Raw genomic sequence first — 16,247 nt, 5'->3', positions numbered from 1 at the left:
ATTTTAGTTTTAGTTCAATATTAACCCACTGATTAAGTGGGATGGACGATGTCATGTTTTCATATCGAACAAAAATATTTCTCTAAAATATATCAATGAAAACAACATTGATACGAAAGAGGTACCTATAACTTTGTTCTTTTTTCCATTCTTGATTGGTGAACAGAGCAGACTTTGAATTTGCTTGCTGTTCTCTTCATTTTCATTCTGTTAAGATTAAATGTTAATGCCGGGTGTATATTTGCCCAATGTTAAGTTCTTATTACATGTTACAAATTTTGCAACGTATACAAGGACTTGCAGGTCCTTATGATTTCTTTTCCCTCCCTCATATCCCACCCCTATCCCTCCTCCCCACCCATGCCTTTCCTCCCCAGTTTAAATGTTAAAATGACAATAAAACGTTTGGAAAACAAATAATAGGATACCAATCATCCAGAATCACACAAAATATCCTTGTGCTATTATTATTATCATTATTATTATTATTGTAATGCTATTTATTCTATTACTGTTTCCTCCCTTGGCAAAGTAGGGGATTTATTGGCAAATTAAAGAAGCAATCTTCACTTTTGTTTTCACCAATACAAACTGATGATGTGTCTGTGAGTGTATGCTTTTATTGCAGCATTTTGGAAATTGCACTCACTTAGATAAATGAAACCTCCATCCGTTCCTGGGCAAGGTGTCTAAGGGTTGTAAACATTTATTCAGCTTGCATAACTGACTAAAGCGGATGCTCCCAGCCAGACCAAATGTTTCAATATAAACTTTATTTAATGTTCCTACTTTTCTGCTACATTTGACACTCGCTGTTTAATTTCAAAATTTTCCAATTTTGCTTGGATTTTAAACAAGGCTAACATACTAGGGATTTGTGTTTGTCCAAAAATGACTTTTTCCAGGATAGTAGTAATAATTGTAATTGTCCAAGGCGGTAAATGCATTGTACATTAGCTGTTTAAATGCATGAACCCTAAACGATTCATCACTCTATCAAATATTCCTTACCGCTCGCTAACCACAAATAGCAAAAGGGACGACAAACTCTTGCATTCAAAATAAATGACACATGCATGCTGCAGCCTTGGTTTTGGGAATAGTTGCATCTTTAAAAACAATATATCAATCTAAATATATTGAAACTTTCCTCTTCTATCTACTATATTTCATGTGTATAGTGACCACATGTGCTACAATAACATCTTTTGATCTTAACCCCTTACCGGCATCGGACGTACTATACCGTCCGATGCCGGCTCCCCTGCTTTGATGCAGGGCTCCGCGGTGAGCCCGCACCAAAGCCGGGACATGTCAGCTGTTTTGAACAGCTGACATGTGCCCGTAATAGGCGCGGGCAGAATCGCGATCTGCCCGCACCTATTAACTAGTTAAATGCCGCTGTCAAACGCAGACAGCGGCATTTAACTACCGCTTCCGGCCGGGCGGCCGGAAATGACGTCATCGCCGACCCCCGTCACATGATCGGGGGTCGGCGATGCTTGTGAATGGTAACCATAGAGGTCCTTGAGACCTCTATGGTTACTGATTGCCCGTCGCTGTGAGCGCCACCCTGTGGTCGGCGCTCACAGCACACGTGCAATTCTGCTACATAGCAGCGATCAGCACATGGATTTTTCCTCTCTGAACCCTGTTCACACAGGTAATATACAGATGATCAGGTTTTTAAATACATCAGATAGGGATTGCATACATTAGTTAGGACTGCTCTGATAAGGGTATACCGTGAAGATTGGTAGAGCAGCTTAGTATACATTTTTTGCAAAAAACGTATCAACCAAATACCCTGTTTTTTACATCTTTTACTAGCACTTGCGGATTACTGCAATAATTTTTTCAAACTGAGTGTTTTTGGTTTTACTATTCTCTTTTGTGTCTTCAGGTTTCTTGGTGGTGTGTGAACATGATCCTACAGACTTGTTCACTGTGCAAGTAGCCCATGTGTTCCTGTTTCCATAATTGTTCTCTTGTGTCTACAAGACTGGGGAGTTACCCACCACTCCTCTTGGGCTATCTGCACAAAAGCTGTTCTACTCTGTATGCACACATGAATTTTTCCTCTCTGAACCCTGTTCACACAGGTAATATACAGATGATCAGGTTTTTAAATACATCAGATAGGGATTGCATATATTAGTTAGGACTGCTCTGATAAGGGTATACCGTGAAGATTGGTAGAGCAGCTTAGTATACATTTTTTGCAAAAAACGTATCAACCAAATACCGTTTTTTACATCTTTTACTAGCACTTGCGGATTACTGCAATAATTTTTTCAAACTGAGTGTTTTTGGTTTTACTATTCTCTTTTGTGTCTTCAGGTTTCTTGGTGGTGTGTGAACATGATCCTACAGACTTGTTCACTGTGCAAGTAGCCCATGTGTTCCTGTTTCCATAAAAAAAAGTATTAACCTGATCGCTAAACAGCGTAGCGGGAAAAAAATTTGAAACGCCAGAATTACGTTTTTTTGGTCGCCGCGACATTGCATTAAAATGCAATAACGGGCGATCAAAAGAATGTATCTGCACCGAAATGCTATCATTAAAAACGTCATCTCGGCACGCAAAAAATAAGCCCTCAACCGACCCCAGATCACGAAAAATGGAGACGCTACGAGTATCGGAAAATGGCGCAATTTTTTTTTTTTTTTTTAGCAAAGTTTGGAATTTTTTTTCACCACTTAGATAAAAAATAACCTAGTCATGTTTGGTGTCTATGAACTCGTAATGACCTGGAGAATCATAATGGCAGGTCAGTTTTAGCATTTAGTGAACCTAGCAAAAAAGCCAAACAAAAAACAAGTGTGGGATTGCACTTTTTTTGCAATTTCACCGCACTTGGAATTTTTTTCCCGTTTTCTAGTACACGACATGCTAAAACCAATGATGTCGTTCAAAAGTACAACTCGTCCTGCAAAAAATAAGCCCTCACATGGCCAAATTGACGGAAAAATAAAAAAGTTATGGCTCTGGGAAGGAGGGGAGCGAAAAACGAACAGGGAAAAACGAAAAATCCCCTGGTCATGAAGGGGTTAAAGACCCCCAGAGATATGGCTAGATGAAAGCAATAGCACACGGCTCTCAGACCAAATGTAGGTCCACAGTGCGGTCAGTGATAATTCTGCAGAAATAGAAAATGACGATAAGAAATGACTTATTATTGTCACAAGTGTGTTACATTATCCAGGGTGATCTTGGGTTAGGCGATCTTTGCATACTCTAAATCACAGGTTTTCCATTTAGCCTGTGTGTTTTGTCTGTCATATTAAATTGACTTAATTTTGTTTGGTGCTGAAGAGAATAACAACTCTTTGTATGCTGGTTAGAGACATGCAGTTTCATCTCACAGTTGCTCCTGACCTGCTTGTTTTCTCTCTCTATAAAACCTGGCCAGACCTTCTCATCCCAGGCTGTCAAAGTTTACTTCCTGGGTAGCTGGAGTTGGTGTGCTGGAGTTGGAGTTTGTAGTTGCTGCTGGAGATTGTTATCTATAGTTTTTGGGTGTATGCTTTCTCCATTATACTATTCCCATTTAAATTGTACCTTCCCTTTATTCATTTCTACCTTTGGTGAGCATTTTTGTATGTACGGTAAGTTGTTTTTGGTTATCCCTGTTTGTCTTACATGTATATACACTAAAGTATTGGTCCTAAGCCTCTTGGGGGAGGGGAGAGCTTAAGACATTAATATAGCATAGTAAAGTTGGAGACTTAGTCCTCTATACCTTTAAGAGTACCCCCGGGACAGTGATTGTTAGGGTCCCAGTTCCAGGGACAGTTTGAAGCCCCCCCCCTTCCTTATACAAGACTGTCACAGCGTGACAATTATAAGTCTTTTAAATCAGAATGCAATCTTTGTCCATGTGCAAAATACAGTATGAATTAAAAACTAAACAAGCTATCTGGTAGAAGGACTTAGGGTAGGTGCACACGATCAGTAATTGCTGCAGGTTGGATGCTACGTACTTCCACAGTCTCCAACCCACAGCGTCCAGATATTACAGCATAGTGGATGGGATTTCAAGAAATCCCATGCCCACTATGCATTCAGAGATGCCCACGGCTCACCTGCGGAGACAGACATGCAGCGTGTCTTTCCAGACCACAGCATGTCTATTTATCTTGCGGAGATAAATTTCACCTATATAATGTATTGGATGCGGTGAATCTGCATGGTTCAGTGAACACGTGCGGTTTCACCTGCATTCAATAGCCGGCAGTGCGGACATGTGGTTCCTCCAAAGCCCTGCCAATTCCTGAACACGTACCCAATGTGATAAAGAATAGCAGCTCGCCAAACCTATGAACTCTAACTTTATACAAACTATTAAAAGTCCTTGTAATGCTTATAGAAGCATCAATGTTTTTCTCCTGTTAATATACGGTGTATCAATCATGATATTATATAACACTCTGGACTTATAAATGCTCATTTTCACTTTCTACCCAGTTAATTCTGCTCTTTTCTCTGCTCTATGTAGAAACAAGAAATCTCTTGTTTCTGCATTTATCATTTCCCTCTTCAACGCCCTTACACAGCCTGGAGGTGTGTTTGGGGTCATTGTCCTGTTGAAAAATAAATTATGGTCCAACTAAACGCAAACCGGATGGAATAGCATGCCGCTGCAAGATGCTGTGGTAGCCATGCTGGTTCAGTATGCCTTCAATTTTAAATAAATCCCCAACAGTGTCACCAGCAAAGCATCCCCACACCATCACACTTCCTCCTCCATGCTTCACGGTGGGGACCAGGCATGTAGCGTCCATCTGTTCACCTTTTCTGCGTCGCACAAAGACACGGTGGTTGGAAACAAAGATCTCAAATTTGGACTCATGAGACCAAAGCACAGATTTCCACTGGACTAATGTCCATTCCTTGTGTTCTTTAGCCCAAACAAGTCTCTTCTGCTTGCTGCCTGTCTTTCGCAGTGGTTTCCTAGCAGCTATTTTACCATAAAGGCCTGCTGCACAAAGTCTCCTCTTAACCGTTGTTGTAGAGATGTGTCTACTGCTAGAACTCTGTGTGACATTGACCTGGTCTCTAATCTGAGCTGCTGTTAACCTGCGATTTCTGAGGCTGGTGACTTGGATAAACTTATCCTCAGAAGCAGAGGTGACTCTTGGTCTTCCTTTCCTGGGATGGTCCTCATGTAAGCCAGTTTCTTTGCAGCGCTTGATGGTTTTTGCCACTGCACTTGGGGACACTTTCAAAGTTTGCCCAATTTTTCGCACTGACTGACCTTCATTTCTTAAAGTAATGATGGCCACTCGTTTTTCTTTACTTAGAATTTGTATTATGGCAAAAAAAAAAGCAGCAAACAGTCTATTCCATAGGACTATCAGCTGTGTATCCACCAGACTTCTGCACAAAACAACTGATGGTCCCAACCCCATGTATAAGCAAGAAATCCCACTTATTAAACCTGACAGGGCACACCTGTGAATTGAAAACCATTACCAGTGACTACCTCTTGAAGTTCATCAAGAGAATGCCAAGAGTGTGCAAAGCAGAGAAAGCAAAAGGTGGCTACTTTGAAGAACCTAGAATATAAGACATAATTTCAGTTGTTTCACACTTTTTTGTTAAGTATATAATTCCACATGTGTTAATTCATAGTATTGATGGCATCAGTGTGAATGTACAATTTTCATAGTCATGAAAATGCAGAAAAATCTTTAAATGAGAAGGTGTGTCCAAACTTTTGGTCTGTACTGTACACAGTATACTATATATTTATGATATTGTAAGATATCGCTTACTGCGTTTCTTTGTGGTACACTTGCTTGGCAACGGGTTAAACGCACACGGGCACGATTTTCTTACAAAAACAGTCTCTTAGGTTTATTTCCACATCAGCATAAACCGCAACCTCAGGAACTTGGTAGTAAGCAACAGCCTGAACACAGTCTGTACACATTCAGGCTTTACAGTGGAACCACAGTTCCTCACTGACCACGGTCAGCATAACATGGATTGCAGTCCATTACCTGTTGGCAACCATCACACAGGTTCCCGGATGCCTCTTATCCTCAGAGGTATCCCAAACACAGTCTCTCTCTTCTCTCTCTCTGACCCCGGTCAGTATAACACGATCCCTTTCCGTTACCTGTTGGTTCCGGCCACACAGGTTCTCGGATACCTGTTATCCTCAGAGGTATCCCACAGACGTCTCTCACTGACCCCGGTCAGTATCACTCATAGTAACATAGTAACATAGTTAGTAAGGCCGAAAAAAGACATTTGTCCATCCAGTTCAGCCTATATTCCATCATAATAAATCCCCAGATCTACGTCCTTCTACAGAACCTAATAATTGTATGATACAATATTGTTCTGCTCCAGGAAGACATCCAGGCCTCTCTTGAACCCGTCGACTGAGTTCGCCATCACCACCTCCTCAGGCAAGCAATTCCAGATTCTCACTGCCCTAACAGTAAAGAATCCTCTTCTATGTTGGTGGAAAAACCTTCTCTCCTCCAGACGCAAAGAATGCCCCCTTGTGCCCGTCACCTTCCTTGGTATAAACAGATCCTCAGCGAGATATTTGTATTGTCCCCTTATATACTTATACATGGTTATTAGATCGCCCCTCAGTCGTCTTTTTTCTAGACTAAATAATCCTAATTTCGCTAATCTATCTGGGTATTGTAGTTCTCCGATCCCCTTTATTAATTTTGTTGCCCTCCTTTGTACTCTCTCTAGTTCCATTATATCCTTCCTGAGCACCGGTGCCCAAAACTGGACACAGTACTCCATGTGCGGTCTAACTAGGGATTTGTACAGAGGCAGTATAATGCTCTCATCATGTGTATCCAGACCTCTTTTAATGCACCCCATGATCCTGTTTGCCTTGGCAGCTGCTGCCTGGCACTGGCTGCTCCAGGTAAGTTTATCATTAACTAGGATCCCCAAGTCCTTCTCCCTGTCAGATTTACCCAGTGGTTTCCCGTTCAGTGTGTAATGGTGATATTGATTCCCTCTTCCCATGTGTATAACCTTACATTTATCATTGTTAAACCTCATCTGCCACCTTTCAGCCCAAGTTTCCAACTTATCCAGATCCATCTGTAGCAGAATACTATCTTCTCTTGTATTAACTGCTTTACATAGTTTTGTATCATCTGCAAATATTGATATTTTACTGTGTAAACCTTCTACCAGATCATTAATTAATATGTTGAAGAGAACAGGTCCCAATACTGACCCCTGCGGTACCCCACTGGTCACAGCGACCCAGTTAGAGACTATACCATTTATAACCACCCTCTGCTTTCTATCACTAAGCCAGTTACTAACCCATTTACACACATTTTCCCCCAGACCAAGCATTCTCATTTTGCGTACCAACCTCTTGTGCGGCACGGTATCAAACGCTTTGGAAAAATCGAGATATACCACGTCCAATGACTCATCGTGGTCCAGTCTATAGCTTACCTCTTCATAAAAACTGATTAGATTGGTTTGACAGGAGCGATTTCTCATAAACCCATGCTGATATGGAGTTAAACAGTTATTCTCATTGAGATAATCCAGAATAACATCCCTCAGAAACCCTTCAAATATTTTACCAACAATAGAGGTTAGACTTACTGGCCTATAATTTCCAGGTTCACTTTTAGAGCCCTTTTTGAATATTGGCACCACATTTGCTATGCGCCAGTCCTGCGGAACAGACCCTGTCGCTATAGAGTCCCTAAAAATAAGAAATAATGGTTTATCTATTACATTACTTAGTTCTCTTAGTACTCGTGGGTGTATGCCATCCGGACCCGGAGATTTATCTATTTTAATCTTATTTAGCCGGTTTCGCACCTCTTCTTGGGTTAGATTGGTGACCCTTAATATAGGGTTTTCATTGTTTCTTGGGATTTCACCTAGCATTTCATTTCCCACCGTGAATACCGTGGAGAAGAAGGTGTTTAATATGTTAGCTTTTTCCTCGTCATCTACAACCATTCTTTCCTCACTATTTTTTAAGGGGCCTACATTTTCAGTTTTTATTCTTTTACTATTGATATAGTTGAAGAACAGTTTGGGATTAGTTTTACTCTCCTTAGCAATGTGCTTCTCTGTTTCCTTTTTGGCAGCTTTAATTAGTTTTTTAGATAAAGTATTTTTCTCCCTATAGTTTTTTAGAGCTTCAATGGTGCCATCCTGCTTTAGTAGTGCAAATGCTTTCTTTTTACTGTTAATTGCCTGTCTTACTTCTTTGTTTAGCCACATTGGGTTTTTCCTATTTCTAGTCCTTTTATTCCCACAAGGTATAAACCGCTTACACTGCCTATTTAGGATGTTCTTAAACATTTCCCATTTATTATCTGTATTCTCATTTCTGAGGATATTGTCCCAGTCTACCAGATTAAGGGCATCTCTAAGCTGTTCAAACTTTGCCTTCCTAAAGTTCAATGTTTTTGTGACTCCCTGACAAGTCCCCCTAGTGAAAGACAGGTGAAACTGCACAATATTGTGGTCGCTATTTCCTAAATGCCCAACCACCTGCAGATTTGTTATTCTGTCAGGTCTATTAGATAGTATTAGGTCTAAAAGTGCTGCTCCTCTGGTTGGATTCTGCACCAATTGTGAAAGATAATTTTTCTTGGTTATTAGCAGAAACCTGTTGCCTTTATGGGTTTCACAGGTTTCTGTTTCCCAGTTAATATCCGGGTAGTTAAAGTCCCCCATAACCAGGACCTCATTATGGGTTGCAGCTTCATCTATCTGCTTTAGAAGTAGACTTTCCATGCTTTCTGTTATATTTGGGGGTTTGTAACAGACCCCAATGAGAATTTTGTTACCATTTTTCCCTCCATGAATTTCAACCCATATGGACTCGACATCCTCATTCCCTTCGCTAATATCCTCCCTTAAAGTGGACTTTAGACAAGACTTTACATAGAGACAAACCCCTCCTCCTCTCCGATTTTTACGATCCTTTCTAAACAGACTGTAACCCTGTAAGTTAACTGCCCAGTCATAGCTTTCATCTAACCATGTCTCGGTTATTCCCACTATGTCAAAGTTACCTGTAGATATTTCTGCTTCTAGTTCTTCCATCTTGTTTGTCAGGCTTCTGGCGTTTGCGAGCATGCAGTTTAGAGGATTTTGTTTTGTTCCAATCTCCTCACTGTGGATTGTTTTAGAAATGTTCTTACCTCCCTTCTGAGTATGTTTTCCTGGGTCGTCTTTGTTCGAGTCTAATGTTTTTCTTCCCGTCCCCTCTTCTTCTAGTTTAACGCCCTCCTGATGAGTGTAGCGAGTCTTCTGGCGAATGTGTGTTTCCCAGGTTTGTTGAGGTGTAGTCCGTCTCTGGCGAGGAGTCCATCATACCAGTAATTCACACCGTGGTCCATGGTCCATGGTCATGGTTATCAGAACGTCCACTTAGGAGGTATCTCAAAGGACTCCTTGCTCTAGCTCAGACTAGCCAGCACTTGCTCCCATGTGCCAAACACACATTCATTACATAAGTGTAACCACACCCAGGTACCTATCACACGGCTAGTCAGGTGATAGTGACATCACCGCTGGTCCTCAAACACACAATCACATACAGGCTTCATCTTGGGTAATCAGACACATCCCTTTGGGTGGGTTTGTAGGTGACTGGACCCACCCATCTCTCCAATCACATGGAAGCCTTCCCAATGTAAAACAAATCCCTCAGCAGTAGATTTGCTGAGCAAAACATACCCAGGCTTCCATCACAGGGCCACCCACCTCAGCGATACATACCGCCCATTAATCCCATGACCAGTCGCTATGCCACTATATATATATATATATATATATATATATATATATATATATATATATATATTAGAACAGCACAATAATGACACCTTAGGGTTCATATAGCATTTAGCTTAAAAAGTTAAGTTATATACAAAAATAAAGTAAATATCTCGGATCAAGAGTGGTAACCACTCAGAGTGAGGGAAAGAAACCAGCCACCAAAACTATGGAAAACCATAAAAGTCCAGGCAAGATTATATAGATAAAATATATGTCTTTATTTAGATAATGATAGCAACCATTATACTAAAATAAAATGTGTGCATGTATCAGGACAAATTATACAACCTAAAAATGTATAAAAATGGAAATAAAATTGCAAATATAAGCGATATTATGAATGGTGACCCAAGGATAGAAAGAAACCACAGCAATATATTAAGCCATATACAATGGAAATATGTGGACTCCTAGTAAAGGTTTTTAAAAATCTCCAATGATTAAGTAAAAAAAATCTGAAAAAAATATACCATATATTGAAAAAATAGAGAAATTAATTATCATTAAATCAATAAGTAAAAGAGAAAAAAACCTTTGTAGGAACAGTTAAAGTGCAGCAGTGTCAAAAAATAAATGAGCAGCAGAAACTCCATATAGTTCATCTATACCATTTAGAGGGATGAAGGAATTCATTTCCGAAACGTGAGTCGGGGTGTGCACGTCATTAGGATCTGGTGGCATCTAAAGATACAGACCTCCATTGTTTATTTGATTTTTGCACTTGAGCACGATGTACTTTGAGTAGTGTTGAGCATTCCGATACCGCAAGTATCGGGTATCGGCCGATACTTGCGGTATCGGAATTCCGATACCGAGATCCGATATTTTTGTGATATCGGGTATCGGTATCGGAAGTGTAAAATAAAGAATTAAAATAAAAAATATTGTTATATTCACCTCTCCGGCGGCCCCTGGACATCAGCGGGAGGATCCGGCGTCCGGCACGGCTTCTTTCTTCAAAATGCGCGCCTTCAGGACCTGTGGTATGACGTCCCGGCTTCTGATTGGTCGCGTGCCGCCCATGTGACCGCCACGCGACCAATCAGAAGCCGCGACGTCATTCCTCAGCTAAAGTCCTAGAATGAGCGCCTTTTAGGACCTGAGGAATGACGTCGCGGCTTCTGATTGGTCGCGTGGCGGTCACATGGGCGGCACGCGACCAATCAGAAGCCGGGACGTCATTCCACAGGTCCTGAAGGCGCGCATTTTGAAGAAAGAAGCCGTGCCGGACGCCGGATCCTCCCGCTGATGTCCAGGGGCCGCCGGAGAGGTGAATATAACAATATTTTTTATTTTAATTCTTTATTTTACACTTTAATATGGATCCCAGGGCCTGAAGGAGAGTTTCCTCTCCTTCAGACCCTGGGATCCATGAGGATACATTCCGATACTTGATGTCCCATTGACTTGTATTGGTATCGGATATCGGTATCGGCGATATCCGATATTTTTCGGGTATCGGCCGATACCATCCGATACCGATACTTTCAAGTATCGGACGGTATTGCTCAACACTAACTTTGAGTACTATATGGAATTTCTGCTGCTCATTTTTTGACAGACTCTAAGGCTAGTTTCACATTTGCGTTTAAAAATGCAGCGTTAAAAACGCAAACGCAGGTGGTGAAAAAAACGCATGTAAACGCGTGCAAACGCTGCGTTGCTTAGACGCATGCGTTTTCATATGCGGCAAAGAAATGCGGCGTTTTGACGCGTTTACATGCATTTTTTCCTGCGTTTGCGTTTTTGAAACGCATGATGAGAAGTGTGTGACAGCTCCCAATCATCAAAATCAACTAGAAAACCCACTATAAATAAAAATAGCTAGGGTTAGGGTTAGGGTTTGGATCCCTAGGGTTAGGGTTAGGGTTTGGATCCCTAGGGTTAGGGTTAGGGTTTGGATCCCTAGGGTTAGGGTTAGGGTTTGGATCCCTTTATCACCTTGATGGTGGGGGGTTAGGGTTTGGGTTAGGGTTTGGATCCCTTTATCACCTTTATTGTGGGGGGTTAGGGTTAGGGTTAGGATCCCTTTATCTCCTTGATGGTGGGGGGTTAGGGTTTGGATCCCTTTATTACCTTGATGGTGGGGGGTGGCTTGTCAGTTTGTAGACTTGTTTTTTTCTATAGAAACGCATGCGTTTAAAAACGCAACCAAACGCATGTGCTTAACGCATGTGTTTACATAGACAGCAATACGTTTTTTTGCGGCAAAAAAATGCCTCTAGAAATTACCACATGTTGCATTTCTGAAACAAAACGCAAGCAGAGAAACGACGCATGCGTCGTCAAACGCGGCAAAACGCATACAAAAAAAACGTAAGCGTTTTTAATGTTAAATATAGGAAAAAAAACGCATGCTTTTTTTGCGCTAAAACGCAGCACCAAAAAACGCAAATGTGAAACCAGCCTAAGACCGCTATTTGGTCGTGAATTGTGATGGCAAACATCAGGACCACACAATCATGATCTCAGGGTGCCGATGGGGATAAAGAGGGAGAAACCACACTCTTTTAGGCTATATTCACACTTTGCGGATTTTGCTGCGGATCCGCAGCGGATTTGACCGCTGCGGATCCGCAGCAGTTTCCCATGAGTTTACATTTCAATGTAAACCTATGGGAAACAAAAAACGCTGTGCACATGCTGCAGAAAAATCCGCGCGGAAACGCTGCGGATTACATTCCGCAGCATGTCACTTCTTTTCTGCGGATTTTCAGCTGCTCCAATAGAAAACTGCAGTTGAAAATCCGCAGAAGAAAACGCAGTAAAAACCGCGATAAATCCGCAGTAAAAACCGCGATGGGTTTTCACTGCGGATTTTGCAATTCCGCTGCGGAAAAATCCGCAGTGGAATCTGCAAAGTGTGCACATAGCCTTAAACACTTATATGATGTAGTCACTATTGACAGCAGCATGAAAGGGGTTAAAGAGATATGGACTGAACGTGGCTGATGCAGCAAGTTTTCAGCTATAATGTATAGCTGACAGCTGCTGGATTGTCACCTGTATGGGAATGTTAGTCTCTTATATCCCAGGTCAGTTAAAAGACGTATTGACGTCATTAAGGAGAAACACTGAGAGATAGAATATCAAAAATAAAATCCAGAAAATCACATTGTATAAATAATATCTATTTATTTGCATTTTGCAGTGAGATGTAAATATTTGATCCCCTACCAACCATTAAGAGTTCTGGCTCATACAGACCAGTTAGACGTTCCTAATCAATTCGTTATCTGCATTAAAGACAGCTGTCTTACATAGTCACCTTTATAAAAGACTCCTCTCCAAAGGCTCAATTAATCAGTCAGAATCTAACCTCTACAGCATGGGCAAGACCAAAGAGCTTTATAAGGATGTCAGGGATAAGATCATAAACCTGCAAAAAGCTGGAATGCGCTACACAACCATAAGTAAGGCTGGTTTTACCTTTGCGGGTGTGTCCGCAGCGTTTCTGACGCATTCATCCACATGTCTTGAATTCCTATCTTTAACATTGTAGACACAGGTGCATGCGTTCGCCCGCGTTTGCTTACGCATGCGTTTTTTTCGTGGTGTGCGGTGGAGCACGGCTAATGCATTATGTTGGAATTTTTGAGGCGGAAAATTTCTGTTAAATATGCCCAGGCATGCGGATGAGTGCGTTAAAAAAAAACTGGATTACTGTCTATGGGAACGCATGCGTACGCATATCTTTGCGCACGCATGCGTTCGATGCGCTTGCGTACTTTGAACTGCGCATGTCCAGGAACTTATTTAGACACGCCCATTGAGACACACCCTCCTGGAAAATATCAAACACAAGCGCATAAAAATCGCAAACGCATGTAAAAATTCATACAAACGCTGCGTTTTTTTTTGCCGTCATGCATAAGCTGATGTAGATAAAAAACGCTGCATTATCATGCGTTTTTGCATGCGTTTGCGGTTGATACGCTGCAGACTCAAAGGCAAATGTGAAACCAGCCTTAGACGCTTTGGTGCAAAGTAGACAACTGTTGTCTGTTGTGCAATAGTAATAAAATGGAAGAAATACAAAATGACTGGAAATCGACATCGATCTGAGGCAACATGCAAAAACTCACCTTGTGGAGTGGTTAAAAAAAAGCACATTAGGGTCATGGCTCAGGTCCCCGCCCTGCATGTTTGACGCTCTTTAGAGAGCCAATGAACATGCAGGGATTGTCTGCCACACACTGTAATGCCGCAGCCATGTTGGTTGTGGCATTACAGTGATTGGCTGGCAATACAGCATCATCAGGTCTGTATCAGACCTGGCACCTCCATGCTCGTCACAGTCTGCTTTGGAATCAGGCAGTGTAGGGAGAGTTGCTGCTGGGCTAGGGAGAGATTTGTTTGTTTCGTACTTAGTGTGGGTATACCATATAAAATACACATATCCATCTCAACTAACAGGGCTTCTGAGGACTAATAAAGCTGCACAGATATTAGTGCTAGGCAGGCAGGCTGTGTATGTGGCAGACTTCAGTGCATATAGCAAAAGGGTCCATTCCAGTTCTATCTGCTGCTGCCTATCACAGATATTTCTAAACATAGACCCTGGTATCAGGGGCCAGGAGTTTTTTTTGGGATCTAAATCCTGATTATTTGCTTTAAAAGCAATCCAGAGAACACTGTTTTTGTGCTCCATTTGTTTGTTGGCACTGCAGAATACAGCCAGATCCTTTCGATATTACAGCGCTAAAAATCCAGCTATTTTAAATTGGGGTTTGTCCGACACATGGATCACATAGCAGTGAGCTCAAAATTCTGCCATTTCAGGCCTCCATTTAAATTGTTTTGCAGTGTCTTAGCCAAGTTATTGACACCAGTTTGTTAAAAAAAATAGCTACCTACAGGCCAAAAAGAAGAACAGTACAGTTAGGGTAGGGTGCAAAGCCTCACAGGTACATACCAGTCCTTATGAATAAAATAAAAAAAGATAGAGGCAGCACACCATATTAAAGTTGAAAAAAGGTGCTCTTTAATGGCCCTTTTTGATTTTACCTACAGGCCAGACATTTCAAACTGTTGTTTTGTCAGTCACAAGGATCACATATCAGTGCGTTCAAAATTGTGCCATTTCAGGCCTCCATTTAAATTTTTTTTGCAGTGTCTTGACCAAGTTATTGAACCGATTTGCTGAAAAAAAAGTTACCTGCAGGCCAGATATTTTAAACTGGGGTTTGTCTTCCACACGGATCACATATCAGTGCGCTCAAAATTGTGCCATGTCAGGCCTCCATTTAAATTTTTTTTGCAGTGTCTTGACCAAGTTATTGAACCGATTTGCTGAAAAAAAAGTTACCTGCAGGCCAGATATTTTAAACTGGGGTTTGTCTTCCACACGGATCACATATCAGTGCGCTCAAAATTGTGCCATGTCAGGCCTCCATTTAAATTTTTTTTGCAGTGTCTTAGCAAAGTTATTGACACCAGATTGCTGAAAAAAAGAAAATTACCAACAGGCCAGATATTTCAAACTGTGGTTTGTCCGTCACCGAGATCACATATCAGTACGATCAAAACTGTGCCATTTCAGGCCTCCATTTGCAAGTTTTTGCTGTGTCTTAGCCAAGTTATTGACAAATTTGACACCAGTTTGCTGGAAAAAAAATAGTTACCTAAAGTCCAGATATTTTAAACTGGGGTTTGTCCCTCACACGGATCACAAATAAATTTGCTCCAAATTCAGCCATTTGTAGTGAACGTGGAAAATATTGTCCTCTATTTAAAACGGGCAAGGCACGTGGCAAGGGACGAGGAACTGGATGTGTCGTGATGGTGATGTCCATGCAGAGGCCGAGGCCATTGGCAAGCTGAAATTGTGCCACAACAAACACTCACATCTTCTCGCCCGACCTTCCTGTCCCAATTACTAGGGGACCGCAGCAGCACACCACTATTGAACACAGCAGTGTCAAAAGGTTGTTGGCTGGATAGCGGATAATGCTTCCAGTCACTTTGCCACCACCACCACCCTGTCTTCCATATGGTCAAGTGTGAGTAGCCGTGAGTCTGGACCTCATATTCCTCATCCTGATCCTCCTTCATGCCACAATGCCAAGTGCTCGGAGACAACTGATTGCATACTTGGACACTGAAGAGCTGTTCACTTTTCCATTTAAAGATTCGGGCCTCTCGCCCGGTTCACTTGAAGCGGGGCAAGAGGAGATCGCATGAAGCGATGCCACGGTCACACGAGGGTGACGGTGGGAAAGTGTCACAAGAGGTTCACAATGATGAGACACAATTGCCAGAAAGATAAAATTTCTTTATTCACAAACTTGTAGCATAGAGGATACAAACTTCAGCACAAACCATATGGGTATGAATCTCAACGTGTTTCCGGGGACTAAGCTCCCTTAATCATGACATGATCATTTTATCTTCACGGATTCAGTAGAGCTGGACATTTTTTCTATTTTTAGTGCAA

The 16,247-nt window shown here is 41.6% G+C and overlaps 1 protein-coding gene across 2 annotated transcripts in view; it reads right to left on the bottom strand.

Moving 5' to 3' along the window:
- The window catches only part of PDE5A (phosphodiesterase 5A), a 518,628-nt gene that overhangs the window by 166,587 nt on the left and 335,794 nt on the right, over positions 1–16,247 (bottom strand). For both annotated transcript variants that reach the window (XM_069743739.1, XM_069743740.1), the window contains exon 9: positions 126–207. In XM_069743739.1, coding sequence (XP_069599840.1) covers positions 126–207 — 82 coding nt within the window. The remainder of the gene's footprint in view (positions 1–125; positions 208–16,247) is intronic.

This window comes from Ranitomeya imitator, chromosome 1 (genome assembly GCF_032444005.1).
Source record: "Ranitomeya imitator isolate aRanImi1 chromosome 1, aRanImi1.pri, whole genome shotgun sequence".
Classification (NCBI taxonomy): Eukaryota; Metazoa; Chordata; class Amphibia; order Anura; family Dendrobatidae; genus Ranitomeya; species Ranitomeya imitator.
This window is presented reverse-complemented; position numbering and strand designations above follow the sequence as displayed.